Genomic DNA, 16,234 nt, shown 5'->3' with positions numbered 1-16,234 from the left:
CTGATCACAATATTCAACATCACACATTCACCTAATGTCGTGCAGCCTTAGTTTATATTTAAAAAATCTGTCTGACAGCCTGCTAATGCTAACAAACTGACTCGTGAATCTGAAGTTAGATCGTGAACGGTTCGAGGAATCGGTTGCATTTGTCTGCATGAAACTCATCAACAAATTATGTTTTAGGAAATAAACCAAAGCAAAGCAAAAGTCTAAACATGCAGGCAGCCGCCACCATTAGATTCAGACACAACAGCATTCATATTCCCGTCACACGGAAATGACAGAAACAAGAGCTATTGTTCTCTGGGAAACACTGCTGCTCTTCAGGCAAACAGCGCTTTCTGCTAATGCTGATGTTAAGTAACAAGGTCAGATGGAAACACCATTTCATGTAGGAGAGCGTTAAAATCCCACCGAAAGCTGTAGTATCAAAAGGAGAGAGAGAGAGAGAGCCATGTTCAGTCATGTAGTTAAGTATTGCAATAATGATATTATTTACTATAAATACAAGCAATAAAATAAACAACGGCGACGTCTTTTCCCTTTGAGATTTTGACTCTGTTGTTTTTCTTTTCTTTTGTTTTGCGTTCATGCTTCTGATTTCTACTATATCTTTTAAATTGGTTAATGTTTTTGGATTAAGAACGATTAATTTGCACTTTGTGTCCTGAGTAGTGTTTAAAAATAAAATCATTTGTTTTCTCACGTTTTCAACTTTGCCATTTGAAGATGGTTCTGTCTTCACCGTTACCGTTGTCTGCACTGCCCCCACAGGTCATCAGTGGTATTACTCTGTGGACACACATCTGTAAGCTCCCTGGAAACTTCACAAATTACCCCCGTAATGAACCCAGCAGACGGACAGATGGCTCTGTCTACAATGGTCTGCGTCTTTAACGTCGAGCATTTTTGGGTTTTCAATCTGTCAAACAAACTCGTAAGATTTGACTGAAGTCTGAACTCGATATGTACGAAAGACAAGACGGACTGAACAAACAACGTTAATGGACATTGGGATCTTAATTGCCGTTGTTGCTGTTTTGAGTCTATTCATACGTTTCTAAGGCTTTTAGTGCAGAAGAACCACAGAACCACAATCCGCCAACACATTGTTGTGGATGTTTCGGAAAAAGTTTGTCGCAGAGATGCACAGATCTGCAACGAATGCCATATTTTCAAGAGTCTTACAAGAGACCTGAGTGTAGATCAAACATCCAGGACCGATGCCACCTGTTCCATCGACACAACCTACAGGAACGTCTTTATTCAAATCACACCTCCACAGCCTGTTTTATTTTTTTTTCTCAGAATAATGACTCGGTATGTCATTTCCTCCGCCGCTTAGATTATAGAAAAGAGGGGGTATCTCAGCTCATTAAAATGGGCACTGCGTCCAGACTCAGGGCCCATCAGATTACATAGCGGCCCTTTTATTGCAAGGCTTTTTGTCGTAGCCCCCGAACTGATTGCTGCGGAGCCTTTGATTTGGCCGCTGAACTTGGCCCGGGGGTGGAGGGTGGGGGGGGGAGACCACCTAGGATTGGACGGAGGGGAGCTTAAGATAGAAATCAGCAGGCAAGAGAGACAGAAGAGGGAAGATAAAACATTTTCAAGGTGTTTGCAATCAGCTTCCCATTGTCGGCGAGCGAGGGCGAGCCGGCCGGTCCGAGGGAGCCGGCGGGCTGCTTTGTCTCCGTGTTCTGATCGCGCTAACAGATTGGAACGTTAATGGAGGTTTATGATACAGGCCACGATATGCCTGCCGAGACAGATGCACAGAATAAATACAGCACGCACAGATACACCCCTGTCTCCACACACACACACACACACACACACACACACACACACACACACACACACACACACACACACACACACACACACACACACACACACACACACACACACACACACACACACACACACACACGCGATCAGGAGCATATTGCCCCAGATCAAAGGGATTTCCGTGCGATGGTGAACCGTCAGATGAAGTGCAGAAAAAAAGCACGCTTGCCAGACTGGAACTAAATCTCTTTCCACTTCACTTCCCCCCTCGTGCTTTTTTTTTTTTTTGTGTGTGTGTGTCTCTTTTCTTTCTCGCTTTTTTTACCTCCCTCCCTCCTCATCTCCTTCCACTTTCACTCTTCTTGGCGAGAGAGGTCCGTTCTGCCTCTCTGTCGGCACAAAGAAGGTGGCAGGGGCCTTCTCTCTCACTCTCTCTCTCTCTCTCTCTCTCTCTCTCTCTCTCTCTCTCTCTCTCTCTCTCTCTCTCTCTCTCTCTCCCCCCTCTTTCAATCCCCTCTCTCTCTATCTCCAAAACAGTCCACCCATGCCCACTTGATGGCTGTCCACTTCTCCCTCTCCATCCGCCTTTCTCTGCCTATACATCCGTCCATCTCTCTTTACAAGCCCCCTTCTCCCTCTCCATCTCCCCCTTCCGCCTGCCAGCCGAGTAGGGAGGAGAAGAAGAAAAAAAAAAGAAAGGGTGAGGGATATTGAAAGAAAGTGAGCGCAGGAGAAAAGAGAGGGGGCAAGAGAGCAAGAGGGAAGAGTGCGCAGGAGAAAATGGAGGGAGAAGGAGGGGAACAGACGGAGGGGGAAGGGGTGAGGGAGGAGAGGGAGGACCGCGGGCTTGTGCTGGCGGAGAGAAGCCGGGGTATTGATTCAGGGCCTTTTGACATGCTAATTTGCTTGCTGACTGCTTTAATCGCTCCCTCTTCCCATCACGGGCTTCAAAGAGAGGATGCTTTGCGGCAGAAAGACGAGGGCAGAGGCGAGGGAAGAGCGAAACGTTATCATCCCCTCCAAACCCCCCCACCCCCACCCCCACCCACCATCCACTTTGACACTTCTGTGGCACCTACTCTACGGATGTTGGTAAAGCCGACAGCATTGACTCTTAAATACAGCTGATAAAGACCTAGAATCTCTGAATGCACCTTCCATGTGGGATTTTGCTCAACCGACTGATTGGAGATGGTTTTCTATTGGATAATGGTTTTCAGATGATGAAATGTATTTGTTGACTTTACTGTGATCTTGACCAGAACTTTCACACTTGGAAACTCCCTTCATTAAGTATTAAAATCAATTTTTTTTTTCTTCCTCCAACTTGTTACTGGAAGTGTTTGCGCCACTTTCCGAAGTCGTTTCCCAGCTCATTAAATCCATCCAAACGCTCAACCAAAAGTCAAATTAATGCAATAAAATGACCGACACTTCAGGCTGGCTCGCTCACTTTTTCCAGTGTGACTGAAGCTAATAAGCTGGAGCCTAAATAAAGGAAAGGATGTGGCTGATTTTGCCATTAATTTTTCATAGCTAATGTTTATAATCAAAAGTGTTATGATGAAAATGAGATTAAGATCATTTGAACGGGGATGAAAAGTTCCGCTTCCACATTTTCAAGAAAAAGACAATTCTATCATGAAGGGGTTGAAATGAAGCCGTATAAGGACGTCACTTTCTTTTCTTTATTCACAATAGTGTGTCTTTATGGCTCTCTTATTTCTCCAAGATTTTATCTTTAACCCTGCTTGAGTTCACTCTCAAAAGTTTCTCGTTTGGACTTTGTTATTGACATTTAGTCCTTTTTTTCCCCACTTTATGCCGGGATTACACAACATCACATTCTAGACATCTTAGTTTTTCTTGTAAAATGTTGACTTTATCGCAGATTGGACATAATATACTTTTTAAATTGTCTTTCATCTCAATGTTTCATGTTATTTTCAGTATGTGCACGTTATTCTCAACATAACTTCAGGTGTTCCATATTTAGTATTATTTCATTTAGTGTTTAGTGTTTGGGACTTTTTGATTCTTATTCTTATTATAATTATCTTATTGTCAATATTCGTTCTTATCTTTCAAAGATTTGCATTTATTTCTATCATTTAATTTATTATAATTGTCTTATGGAATTTTTATCCATGATGCTTATTACTTTTCCATTAATAAAAAAAAACCAACCTCTCATTTTTAGTGTGATTCTAATGTTTTATGGAAAAATCAAAACGTGATTCTATTTTCTGCGTTACACGCAACTCTTCATGCAGGTATAAGAACATGACTTACTATCACTGTATTGAAAAGTAAAAGTTTCCACAATGCATTTTCCACATGTAAAATCTCAATTTGAAGCCCGTCCAACTTTTTCCTGCAATCGGCTCCTTGAACTGAGCAGAACATCCTAAAAAGAAAAGATTAAGTACTCAATGGGGAGAAAAAAATAATGGGAAGCGGCGACGAACGAGCTATGCGATGGATATCGGGCGTAGGTGGCGCTGGAGAGAGCGTTCCGGCCCTCGCCCCGGGTCGCACTCCATCACCGGTGGCTTCCTGCCCTGAGCGGGGCAGGAGAACTGGAGAGGGGTGATGAGTGTCGAGAGCTGCAGAGGGGAACAAACACTGCGGCAGGACGGCAGCCCGGGCAGGAAAAACATTTCAGCACCTCGGCTAATGACGGCTGAATTACCACCGCCACCACCTCCCTCTCCCATCCGCCCCACCATCAGCCCCCGCCTCCTCCTCCTCCTTCCCCTTCCACCACGTCAGGAGAAGATTTGTGTGCATCGGATTTTCCTTCTTTGAGGGGCGAAATGAGAATATAAAAATAAAAAAAATTAAAATCATTTCAGCAGGGAGGGAGGGAGAGAGGGGAGGGCGGACTGCTCATGAGACATTTTGTCCTCTCTTTCTCTATCTGTTGTTCCTCGCTGCTCTCCGTTGGTAATAGATTCCTCGTCTCTATTCAGCAGCACAAAATGAGCCTCTCTGGTGGTGAGGAGAGTGATGAGTACATTCACCTCCAGTCTGCTGCTCAGCTCGGGCTCTGAGTGTGTGCTTAGGCATACTAAAGACTGCGTGTGCATGTGTGTGTGTGTGTGTGTGTGTGCAGCTCATACGTGTCTATCAGGTAAATCTGAATAAATATTGGCGCTCGCTTGCAGAAGGAGTTTTGCGTGTGCACGCTCGGGCTGCAGACACGAGTGATTTTGTTACGGGGGACTTTGTGCACGCCGGCGAGAAGAGTGACGGGCGATGAAGTTCAGTGTTGCTCATCTCCATTGAATGTTACTCTCATTATTCAGCCCACTTCCCTCTGCTGCAGTCAGAGACGGGCTGACGGACACTAACCACCACGATGGCCAGCGTTGGAGGAAGAAATAAGAGGGAGAGGAGGAAATGTGCAAGAGAGGGTGAAAGATCTCTTGAAATCCTGTGGTGAAAAAAAAAAAAAGATGAGGAAAGAGAAAAGACTAAGGCGAGGGGGGATTCTGTACCGATAGAGGATGCTAATGCTTCATCCGTTCCTCATTCGAGGACGAAGAAGCATAAAGGGGGGAAAAAGGAGTGAGGAGGGGGCAGAAAAGTGAAAGCGAGGGACCGAGTGTGTGTATTTAAAGCCATCAGGGGACCGGCGGGCTAAATAGAATTACGTGGTGAATTTAGAATGATGCTCCCAAGTGCATATTTAACACTGTCAACAGAGGAAGGGGGGGGGGGGGGGGGGGGGGGGGGGGTGTGAGAGACCCAGATATATACACACACAATGAGTGGAGAGAGAAACTTCATCCCTGAAAACCTCTTAATCCAATACCAATGAGAGTTTCCAGCTCGGTCAAAAGACTGCTGGGAATAATAAGTGAGGGGGAGGCAGCAGAGGAGGGTGGGATGGGGAAGGTGAGGAAAAGGCTCAGGTCCAACACTGACATCCCGATCAGGCCCTGTGATCAAACAAACAGGTTTGAAGGGAATTCTGGAGATCAGAGGAGCGATTTTAGGATTTTTACCAGTGAAAACTGAGAACTTTTGCTGCATTTTGGGGTTCGTTTACGTGACAACGGTACGGGTCCCAAAGTGGACATTTCTGAAAATGCTCCGACTTCATTTCCGTGTAAACGAGGGAAAACGCTGCTACTGCGGATGCGCATCACGGCCGTGGTCAATAATTCTTCTGCACATGCGTGAGTTGATAGACAATAACAATGGCGGCCTCCACACTGGCTATTGTTAGTGTTCATAACATATTGTTCTCTGCGTCCGTGTGAGTGATTTCATCACAAAAACAAATGACAGCACCTGCTAGTGTTTTCAGAACATTGCTGTGTAAATGCAAAACACAAAAGCGATGTGATTTCACTTGAAACGTTGTCCTTGGTAAGACTAGCAATCTATCAGCTTAGATCTGCGGTGAAACAATGAGCGCGAGTTACCTCATCAATGAAGTCTAATTGACATCAGAGCCAAACTGTGAGAATTTATCAAACAGAACACGAATGTTGAAAGATGCAAAATGCTGCATATTTATAGGACTTTTTTTTTTTTTATTGTTTTTTTTTTTTGAAAGATTAGACTAAATGTGAATTTCCTCATCATGTTGTTTGTATCTTTTCACACCGAAACCATTAAAAAAAATGCGAACGTGTGTATCCGCAAAACTTTCTTCACTTTTGGGGGGTCCGTTTGCACGACACCAGTGTGCGGAAGTTTTTATAGCGGCTCCCAAGGTGGAAAGATTCTTTCACGGTTGCAATACAGAGCGCTCTTACTGCGCTACATTCTCTTCTCGTTGAAAATACTTCCTTCCGCTCAAGCCTCTGCAAGCAAACATGGCGGACTCGTAGTGGTTTGACTCGCGGTCTGTATTCTAGTTTTATCGTCCATATCAGCAGTTTAATAGTTGAGACTCACCCATGATAGCATCCGATGCATCATCAGGCCATACGGATGTCAGATTCTCTCCATTTTTTTCCCATTTATAGTTTATTGTTCTCTGCACACATGTCTCTGTGGTTTCATTAAAACAAGCAACAGTGTCCTCCCATGGCCCGGCATACTAACTACATCGTTATCAATGTGTCTGCTGCTGCAGTGTGAACGCACTCCTTTTTTTTTTTTTTCACGGATTAGGTGTTGTCACGTGAAAAGATTAAAGTTGTATGTAGCCCCTGGGTTTTAAGTGGTTTGACACCCCTGTTCCCTCTTAAAAAGGTAGAACCCCTTAAAAAAATAAATAAATCACTACAGTTATCTGGGTTGGTTGTAGTTGTAACTAGATGTGGAACGGCAATGAAAGACAGCAGTACAAACACTTTTTATGTGTGTTGATGGTGGGGAAGGCTGTCAGGGATCGGTTTCCAGCTCAACCGTGAGCTAACAAACATTCTGCTGTGTCAAAAAGGCCTGTCACCTTCACACTTCAGCCGAGCTCTATCCTCGACAAACACACCAGCAAACAGTTTCAATGTAAACACCCGCATGCATGCACAACTTGATATCTGCTGATTTTCCTGAAAACACACAATGCTGCTCTGCTGAGGTTTTTTGTTTTGTTTTTCAGGAAAAGAAAGCAGCTGCAGGGGGGCACGCTTGCGGTCATGTGTTTCCCTCCCTCACAGACAAAAGGCAGTTAAGGTAATTATCATTTCAACCATAATGACATACCTAGTCCTCACTAATCTCCTCTTCCCACCACCTAATCAACACTGCTGCAGTCCGGCAGTAGGAGCCCCCTCACCAGATGAGGAGCGAAGGATGCCCTGACCCCCGCCCTACATGCAGAGGATGTGGGGGGGGGGGGGGGGGGGATTAACAGGGAAAGGGATCCCAAACGCAAACAGACAGAGTCCCCTTACCCTTTACATCAGGGGCCCCCTTGGCCCTCTCTGCCCTGGTTGCCCCTCTGGGCTTGGCCCCGGGAGTACACCCCAGCCACCTTGAGTCAACCACAAGCGCAGACACCCTCACACCCCCCCCCCCCCCACCGCAGCTGTCAAAACCCTGACATCTTAATCAATCCTGGATCTGCAACCCTGTCAGACGCAGCAGTAAGATGGATGCAGAAGGGGGCGACCCCTGACCTCTTGCCAGGGGTGGAGAATACAGATCCTCCATGCGCCGTCAGCTACCCCCTCCTCTGGAAAACATCGCCAGCCTCGGTCGGCTCTGCTGCTGTCCCAAAACAATGACCGAGGAGAGCCCATTCATCCTGGGCTGGGAACCAGGGGCCAAGGTGCCCTTGTAACCCTGCACGTATACAAGACAAGTTGAAGCACACCAGAATGTGAACATGCTCACAGTAGGGCTATAGCAGAAGACCTATGGAAGGAGAGTCGTTTAAAAATCGACAATTTACATAGTTTAAAGTTTGTAATATGCAAAAGAAATACCCACAACAATGTCTAAACTCACAACTCTGCCCTAACATCCACCCTCCCCCAAAACAAGCTTCTGTTTAAGCCCCTTGGTCAACAGAGGGATAAAGGAGCGAAGCCCCTCTCCTGTAGAGCCTGTCACATTGGGGAATATTAACCAGCTCATCAGCACACTTGAAGTCCAACAGTGGCCGGCACCTTTTAACCCTCCAGCCGTTGGAGCTGGCCCACCGTCACACTTCGTGCTATCCAAACTGCATGAAATGCCCAGCGTCTGACTGGAAGAGAAAGACTGGAAGAAGAAAAATTCAAAAGAGTGTAATTGAAGCTTAAAGTGAATAAAGTGGCTATACTGGCAATGCAAAGTTAAACAAACTCTGGCAGATGCAGTGATATGTTGAGTAAATGGATAAATTGGCTTGAAAAGCAACAGTGATACTGCCAGGCTGGCAAACACTGAGAGACTGCATTAGTCATATAAAGTCAAAGGTTCCAAAGCCTTTATTGCTTTCTCTGAGTTGTAACAGCCATTTATCTCAACTGGAATTAAAGGGGAAAGATAAGGAGTCAATGCCATTGTTGCAAGCGAATGCAACCTATGACACACAGAATGAGATCAGGGTTTTGAAACATGAGAGGTTATTATGGAAAATTGCAAGATAGACTGCCAGAAGAGGTTTACTTTAAGTCTGTAACTAGCTGCACTCTGCTCCCTTTCCCTCAACCCTCCCATCACTCCTCGCGTTTTTGAAGCCGACCCTTGGGGATAGAAACCTGGCCGAATCCATCAGCAACAGGGGAGAAGGGGAAACATCCCAAGAGAATTCCTGCAGCTCATACCAATCATACTTGTTTCTTCGATTTAATGGTGCACACACACATGCGCGCACACACACACACACACACACACACACACACACACACACACACACACACACACACACACACACACACACACACACACACACACACACACACACACACACACACACACACACACACAAACAACAAGCCCATCTGTGACTACTTGAACCCCTTCGCCTCCCCCTAAGCAAGCCGCTGGTACCCTCTAAATCACCAGACCTGTTTGTCATGCAATTAGTCCCCCAAGATAAAGGCTCCCTCGTAAATTGGGAGAGGTGTAGTGGTCCATCCCACTGTTAATCACCCGTGCCCAGCCTCTGACCCCTCACCGCTGTGGCTCACTGCCTTTTTTGTGTGTGGTGGTGCCGGGTGGGGTTTCTCCCAATAAACCATCATGGCAGATTTGGCATCCATGAATCTGGCCAGTTTACAACTGTGCCTCAACTTGGCAAAGTGCTGATCATGATGCACAAAACAGCTGCTGAATACAATTAGGTGAGCCACCATATACCATGAGATTAAATGTTGTGGGTGCAATGAAACAAGTGAGTTCAATTAGAGCTGACTTTGTCAAAAACACCATTTATCAACAGCGTCATTGGAAATCAAGAGCAAACGCTTTCAATTCACCAACATGGCAGGGACTCAGGAATGAAATGGTGAAGGAGACACTCTGCTCTGACCTTAAAACCTCATCAAACAGCCTTGTATAGGATCATGGTAAGCTCAGACTAGTATAATTGTCCACGAAGGGCCATTCCCTCCTACCAAATAGCACTATTTCAACCCCATTTCACAGCTGTGTACTTCCACTCTTCTCCTACCTGCTTGGAATCATAAACTACTTCTCCCTCTTTCTCTTCCACTAAAGCTGTCTATCTCTCTTGCCCAGCTTCTGATTCCAATGGGAATAAGAGAAATAGCAGGTTGGCGGGGGTGAAGGACACAGCGGTAACGCAAACCAGTTGGAGCTCAACCCTCGTCTCTACTGGTGTCAGCAATCCTCCTGAGATGCATCCCATTGCACAACGCCTCCCAGCGGGCCTGCTAATTACTCCATTTACAGTCATCATTGCTTTTATCACCCAACCAGACACTGGAAAGGAGACTGTTGGGAGAAGGAGTGTGAGGAGATAAAAACATCCAACAGAGCGTAAGGTGGGAGAATCCATGAAGGGAGGGACAAAGAAAACACAACACTGACAGTAAAAACAAAGAGGCAGACAGAGAAAGGAGGGGAAAAAATTATAGAGGTGGGGAGACTGTTAGAGTGGGCAGGATTTAAGCAGAGAGAGTGGTGTATAAATCAAGAACCGAGCCAAAAAAAAAACACCAGATAAATGTCAGTCCCTTACCCTGGCATTCTGCGTTGCGCTCTTCATATCCAGGGTTGCAAAGGCAGTTCCCAATAGGCACCAGCCATTCTCCGTCCGCCCCGCAGTACATCTTGGGAACCTCCTTCTCCTCTGAATTATCCACGCAAGAGCCACGAACTTCCACAAGCGAGGACGTGTCGGCTCCAGTGATGGTGTCAGGAAACTGGGCCAGGTTGCGCACAGCCAGAGGGCATTTCTTATAGAAGACCCTGACGGAAACGAGTGCAATGCAAGCCCCAACATCCTGGAAGGCCAAATAGAAACCCTTCCGGGTCAAGGCACCCACGTCCCGCACCTCCGTGTTCAGCTTCATGATGCGGTCACCAATGTCCACCTGAGTGAAGCTCTCGTCTGCGGCGATGGTGTCGATCTTGCCAAACTGGTTCTCACGGATATAGCGCTCTTTGTCATTGTTGGACTCGTAGTAGTAAAGGTTGAAGGTCTCCTTGCAGGTTCCCATGACCCCCGGGAGGCTGTTACAGTCCCGGAGGGTGAACTTGATCTCGATGTAGACGCGCTGGGCACCTCCTCGGGGTATCCAGTCTGTGCGGAGCCAGTTGTTTTGGTTGGGCTCCATGACGTTGCACACCTGGTACGTCCGGATCGGGATGTTCTTTTCGTCCATAATGCTCACTTCCTCCCACTGGACAGAAGACACACAGAGATACGTTACAAGGAGATTTTCAAACTTTAATAAGCTTTCAGTGAAGCACTGGAGCTTTAAGCCAAGACGCAGCAAGAGGAACCTATAAAGGCATTCCAGCAAAATTTTTACGGGTTGAGAACATTTGAAAAGGATCACAAATCATTTAAAACCAGTTATGAAGAAATTACAAATCAGTGTCTGTTAGTTCTTACTCTACTGTGCAGAGGAGTATTTTGTTAGTCAATATTGGAGTCTCAGCACTGTAATTAATTGATGGCTAAAGTTAATGCATATTTTATGAACGGACCCTAAAAGAATTGTGTGGTCCAAATATAGAATCATAAAGATATTAATATTCATTGCTTCTCTTCAACTAAGAGAAAGGAAATGTGTAATTAGTTTTATGCCTCAGTAATGCCATCAGTTTAATTACTCGGGGAGTGGTATACAAAATCCACTTCACACACACACACACACACACACACACACACACACACACACACACACACACACACACACACACACACACACACACACACACACACACACACACACACACACACTGCAAGAACCGGACAGTTCAAGTCCAAGTAAGATCCCAAGCGCTGGATTATGTTGATGCAGGAGGTTCCTTAAATAAATGCTAATGATCTAAATGTGCGCCTGCTTCACATCTGTATGCGAGATCGGGGACGAGGAGACGGTGGCACACATGTTCGCTAATGTTAGCGTGAACTCACCGGAGAGAAAGAGGGAGACGCTGACGTGGGGTGCATGGATTACGTTATCCAGAGCGGGTCTGGCTTCTTTTTTTCTTCTTTTTTTTTTGCCTGGAGTGAATGTTTGTTTTATTTATGATAAAGGTCCCCCTCTCGACAGAGCGCCGTTGAGAAAATACAAGCATGTCTTGAGAGGCTCAAAGAAGTGTGTTCCTTCTCTCGTTCTTTTTTTTCACAATGTGTTTTAAATAGAGTCTTTGACTGAGCTGGGCTGTAAGCAAGAGCAGACAAGCCTTGTGGCTGCTATAATGTCAAATAGTTTTAAAACTCTACTAAAGGGAAGAAACCATAATGGGGCAATGTGAGATACAGGTTGGACCGCAAGATGTGATTTGATGCCTGAACATAAGATATCTGGATTACAGCTTTATTTCCCTGGAGTAGAGCGAGATAATGCTAAACATAGCTGCACCTATAACATTTGAGAAAATGTCTTTCGTCCCTGGCTGTTCCATTCCACTTTGTCTTCCCCGAGCCCTAACCCCCACCTCCCCCACCGCCCAACCCCTTTCTGTTGTGGGAATCAAGCGACGCTGCGATAAAGCCGCACCTTTCCCCCGATAGCAGGAAAGAGGGAGAAAAAGGCCAATTGGTCATAATGAGAGGGTGAATGCAGGCCTGCCGGGGCTGCCCGGACCCTGTCAATCACTAGTTTAGCGATAAAAAGGCAGAGAAGAGGACCTGAGCTAGGCAGCCTCTTGGAAAGGCTCGCCACACAAAGTCTGCATGAGCTGAACCAGCTTTGAACGTGCTTTTCATTAGCTGGCTTTGTTGTCGCTGATTTGTATTAATTTTATGAAATGTTAACGAAGCCCACTCGTAATAATCACCATGTCTATACTGGCAGAACAAATAGGTGATTTCTCGCTGATTCATGGCGTTCGTTGTATCAGGTGGCTGTGTGAAGTCACTGTATTGTACAGTCTGTCCCTCAGTTTGCTGTTGGTGAGACGCAGAGAGCTTCAGCTTTCTGCTTTTCCTCTAATGATGCTTCTTCTATTGTTGTGAGTGACTCACTGCACCACCTTGTGGAACAAAATGATATTGCAAGACTGAAGGGGCCAGGCTATGGATGTTTACTAAATTTGGCTGATATTTTGAGAACAGATCTTTAGCAATCACTATTTTAACAAAAATACATTTGCTTAAGGTTTGATATGTGCACAGTTTTCTCTAAATCTCTAGACACTGTGGGCTCATTTCAATGCTTCATTCCTTCTCTTATCAGTGCCACCGTCAATCCCCCCTATTCAAGGGAGGGATGGTGCATTTGGTCGACCCCGTTCCCTGTTGTTTTATTGCCGGTCATTCTGCAGCAAGAGCTGAACTTCTCTGCACTTTCACCCCCCTCATTCATCCATTCCAAAGAACCCCCCCCCTTCTATCTCTCCCTCTCAGCTGCCAGGTTCCTCTCTCTCTCTCTCTCTCTCTCTCTCTCTCTCTCTCTCTCTCTCTCTCTCTCTCTCTCTCTCGCTCTCTCTCTCGCTCTCTCTCTCTCTCTCTCTCTCTCTTCCTCTCTCTCTCTCCCTCTCCCTCTCCCTCTTTTCGACTCAATGGTGTAAAGGGATATAAAGTTTCTCCACAAAGACCGATTCAATTCACCGTCTATTCAGGAAACCTGACACCCGCTGCAGTATCGGCCCCTGCATCTGACCATTACAGAGCGGTTAGAGAGGAGGGGAGCCTGGGGAAACAGGAGCAGGGGTTTGGGGGGAGTGGAGGGGGTTGCTCACGGACCAATGGCTCTCAAAGTGGATTCTGGGACCCCATGGGGTCTTGGAAGGTGTTCCACACACTGGCAATACACAAGAAAATTTCATATTGATCCATATTTTGGTGCACAAAATGACCTCACCATCAGTGTAAGAGCCCAACTGTTGCACAATAAATCCCCAACAAAGATAGTCCCATAAAGGGTTCACCAGGACAAGATCTTATCAAAGAGTGCTGTGTATGGACTTGGCCGTCCAGTGCAGAGCTCCAGAGACTCCTGCCAATAATGGATATCATCTCTCTATTTTATGCTCAATGGGGGACCCCACATTCTAACAAGGGGACACTTCTTTGCAGTACTCACCCCTCCTTCTGTCGGGTTGGCGACCCATCCCAGCTCCCCCTGTACAGCTCGGGAGTCCAATAACGTGACTGGAAAACAAGAACGGGAGAAGTGAGCGAGGCCGTCGACAGCGCATCAGCACTGGCGTATTCAGAATAATCCAATTATGAGCAGGACTCTCTGAGGAAGAAGCAGAGAAAACAGCTTCCTGTCTTATATCCTGATTACAAATACCTGCTAACTGGATTCAGCAAGGAAAAATATAACGGTGAACATCAGAGAGATAGGAGATCAAAACTGAAGGCCACAGATGCAGGGGAGTGTTTCAGCTGGTTCCTTAACAGATGTTGATTTTCATTCAGAAATAACTTTCGTTTTTACTGATAAGAATCCCCCTGTGCCTTTTAAATAAGGATTTTTTTTTTTTTTCCAGTTTGCTTGCTGTGGGCTGTGAGCCTCTTTGCGCATGAAGTTGGTGGCTGACGAAGATAAAAGCATTTAAAAATGTCCCCTACGAAGGATTTTAAGCACTGGTGAGCACAAAATGAGCAGATTTGCAGCTTTACTTTAACAAATAAAGCTGAATTGGTCAGGAAATTTTCAGAGGAGGTCTGTGCGCCAGTGATTTCACGTTGTTTTGGATTCATCGCGCGTAAAGACGTTTGGGTCGCAGCATGATGTATTACATTTATCATGGTGACAGACGTATAAGTAGAATTCATAATTTATTAGAAATAATGCGTTTGTTATTATACATTTTCTTTCGATTTTAACTAAAAAGAGCCCGTGGTGCATGAATGGAGACGTGGCTGGCAGGATGGCAGTTCCACAAGGGACCCATTAAGAATCTCACCAGGTCGTTTGAAATAAACAAATTAACTCGAAATGAATTTAATTGTTGCAGAAAAATCAAGAAACTCCGCTCGAGGCCTTACATTTAGAAATTGGATGCGCTGCGCTCCGGGACACGGAGCGAGCAGCCCTGGAAACCGTTCCGAGGCTCGCTGTGCGTTTACAGACTGAATTTCAACCGTTTGTCGTGTTTGGTCACTTTCAACAGACAGCAGAGCACTGACTTGGGAAATTGGGAAATATTAATCTAATTATCCGTAAATGTGAAGCGTAACACAATTCAACTTTTTTTTGAGTCGGTTTCAGTCATCATGAAGCCAAAACACAATGTGACAGCAGGAGCGATCGCAGCCGACAATTCAGAAATTGATGGATTATCGGGCTCTCGGATATGTGCCACTGACTGGCACGTTCACTTATCTTTCCATACAAATCGAGTGTGTGGATGCTTCTGGACGTGTGATCGCGGAGGTTTGACCTTCCCGACAGAAACGGGCGCAGATCAGGGCTACAAGTACTCCCGGTGTTCTCGGGCGGCTGGGCGCACGATCCAAGCCAGAAGTCCGGAGACACGACAAGCCGATGCGCATTCTGGACAGCGACATCTCGCTCCGGTTCGCTTCAAACAGTGAAAAGAAAAATGCCAAAGTCGCTGCGTAAAAAGCACGAGATCAGGAGTTTCCCTTCATTTGAACTCATCGCGGCTCCTGCAGGGGCCACGGAACTGCCGCCAGAGGCAAGTCCGCGGTCACTTCTCTTCATCCAGACAGCCTTACCTTCATTCGGGGGGTATATCCGTGCCGACGAAACAAATGTAGAAATCCCAGAAATAAGAAAGCTGGCCGTGAACAAAATCCCTGCCATGAGTGCCATTTGTGTCGTTGCCCCGTTTTTCCTCTTCTCTTTTTCTTTCGTTGCTCTTCTCCCAGGTCCTGCTCCCTCTCTCGCTCTCTCTCTTTCTCTCTCTCTCTCTCTCTCTCCTTTCCTCGCTCGCTCCCTCTCTCTCCAGTCTCTCTCTTTCTGTCCCTGTGGAATATGGGTTTGAGAGAGAGAGAGAGAGAGAGAGAGAGAGGACGCACCAAGCGCTCCACAGCGAGGAGGCGGGTCTTCCCTGTGCGCTCTTACGCGGACCCTGTCTATCCAAGTCGTAGACAGGAGCACAGAGAGGGGCAAATAATCATTAACCGCCCCCGTTAAACACCCCCCAAATAGCCAACTCTCTCAATTAGAAATGGGCACTGAGGTCTGACACACGACCAGAGTGCTTTTTTAATGTGGCGTTACTCCAATATGTTGGCGAATAAAGGCAAAGCGGGACTCAGCGGGACTCCCAGAGTCTCCTCCTGACTTCGCAACAATAAATAGCCTCCATGTTCAACTTTTAGGGCGATTTCAGCGCGTGAGCATTTAGCTCAAGAGGGGCCGCATTACGCACAGAATGTATTTGCTGCATACTCGTTCCCTAACATGCAACAGAAAGTCAATGCGTCGGT

General features: G+C 46.2%; 1 protein-coding gene across 1 annotated transcript in view; it reads right to left on the bottom strand.

Moving 5' to 3' along the window:
• LOC308107617 (ephrin type-A receptor 4) overlaps positions 1-15,737 on the bottom strand; it is a 71,471-nt gene extending 55,734 nt beyond the window's left edge. The window contains exons 1-3 of the mRNA XM_080460038.1: positions 15,518-15,737; positions 13,911-13,978; positions 10,388-11,051 (exon numbers count right to left, since the gene is read on the bottom strand). Of these exons, the coding sequence (XP_080316164.1) occupies positions 10,388-11,051; positions 13,911-13,978; positions 15,518-15,614 (829 nt within the window). The 5' untranslated portion in view covers positions 15,615-15,737. The remainder of the gene's footprint in view (positions 1-10,387; positions 11,052-13,910; positions 13,979-15,517) is intronic.
• Between the last annotated feature and the right edge of the window lie 497 nt (positions 15,738-16,234).

The sequence above is a fragment of the Lipophrys pholis genome, assembly GCF_963383615.2.
Source record: "Lipophrys pholis genome assembly, chromosome: 3".
Classification (NCBI taxonomy): domain Eukaryota; kingdom Metazoa; phylum Chordata; class Actinopteri; order Blenniiformes; family Blenniidae; genus Lipophrys; species Lipophrys pholis.
Note: the sequence above shows the minus strand (reverse complement) of the source record. Positions and strands in the feature narration are given on the sequence as shown.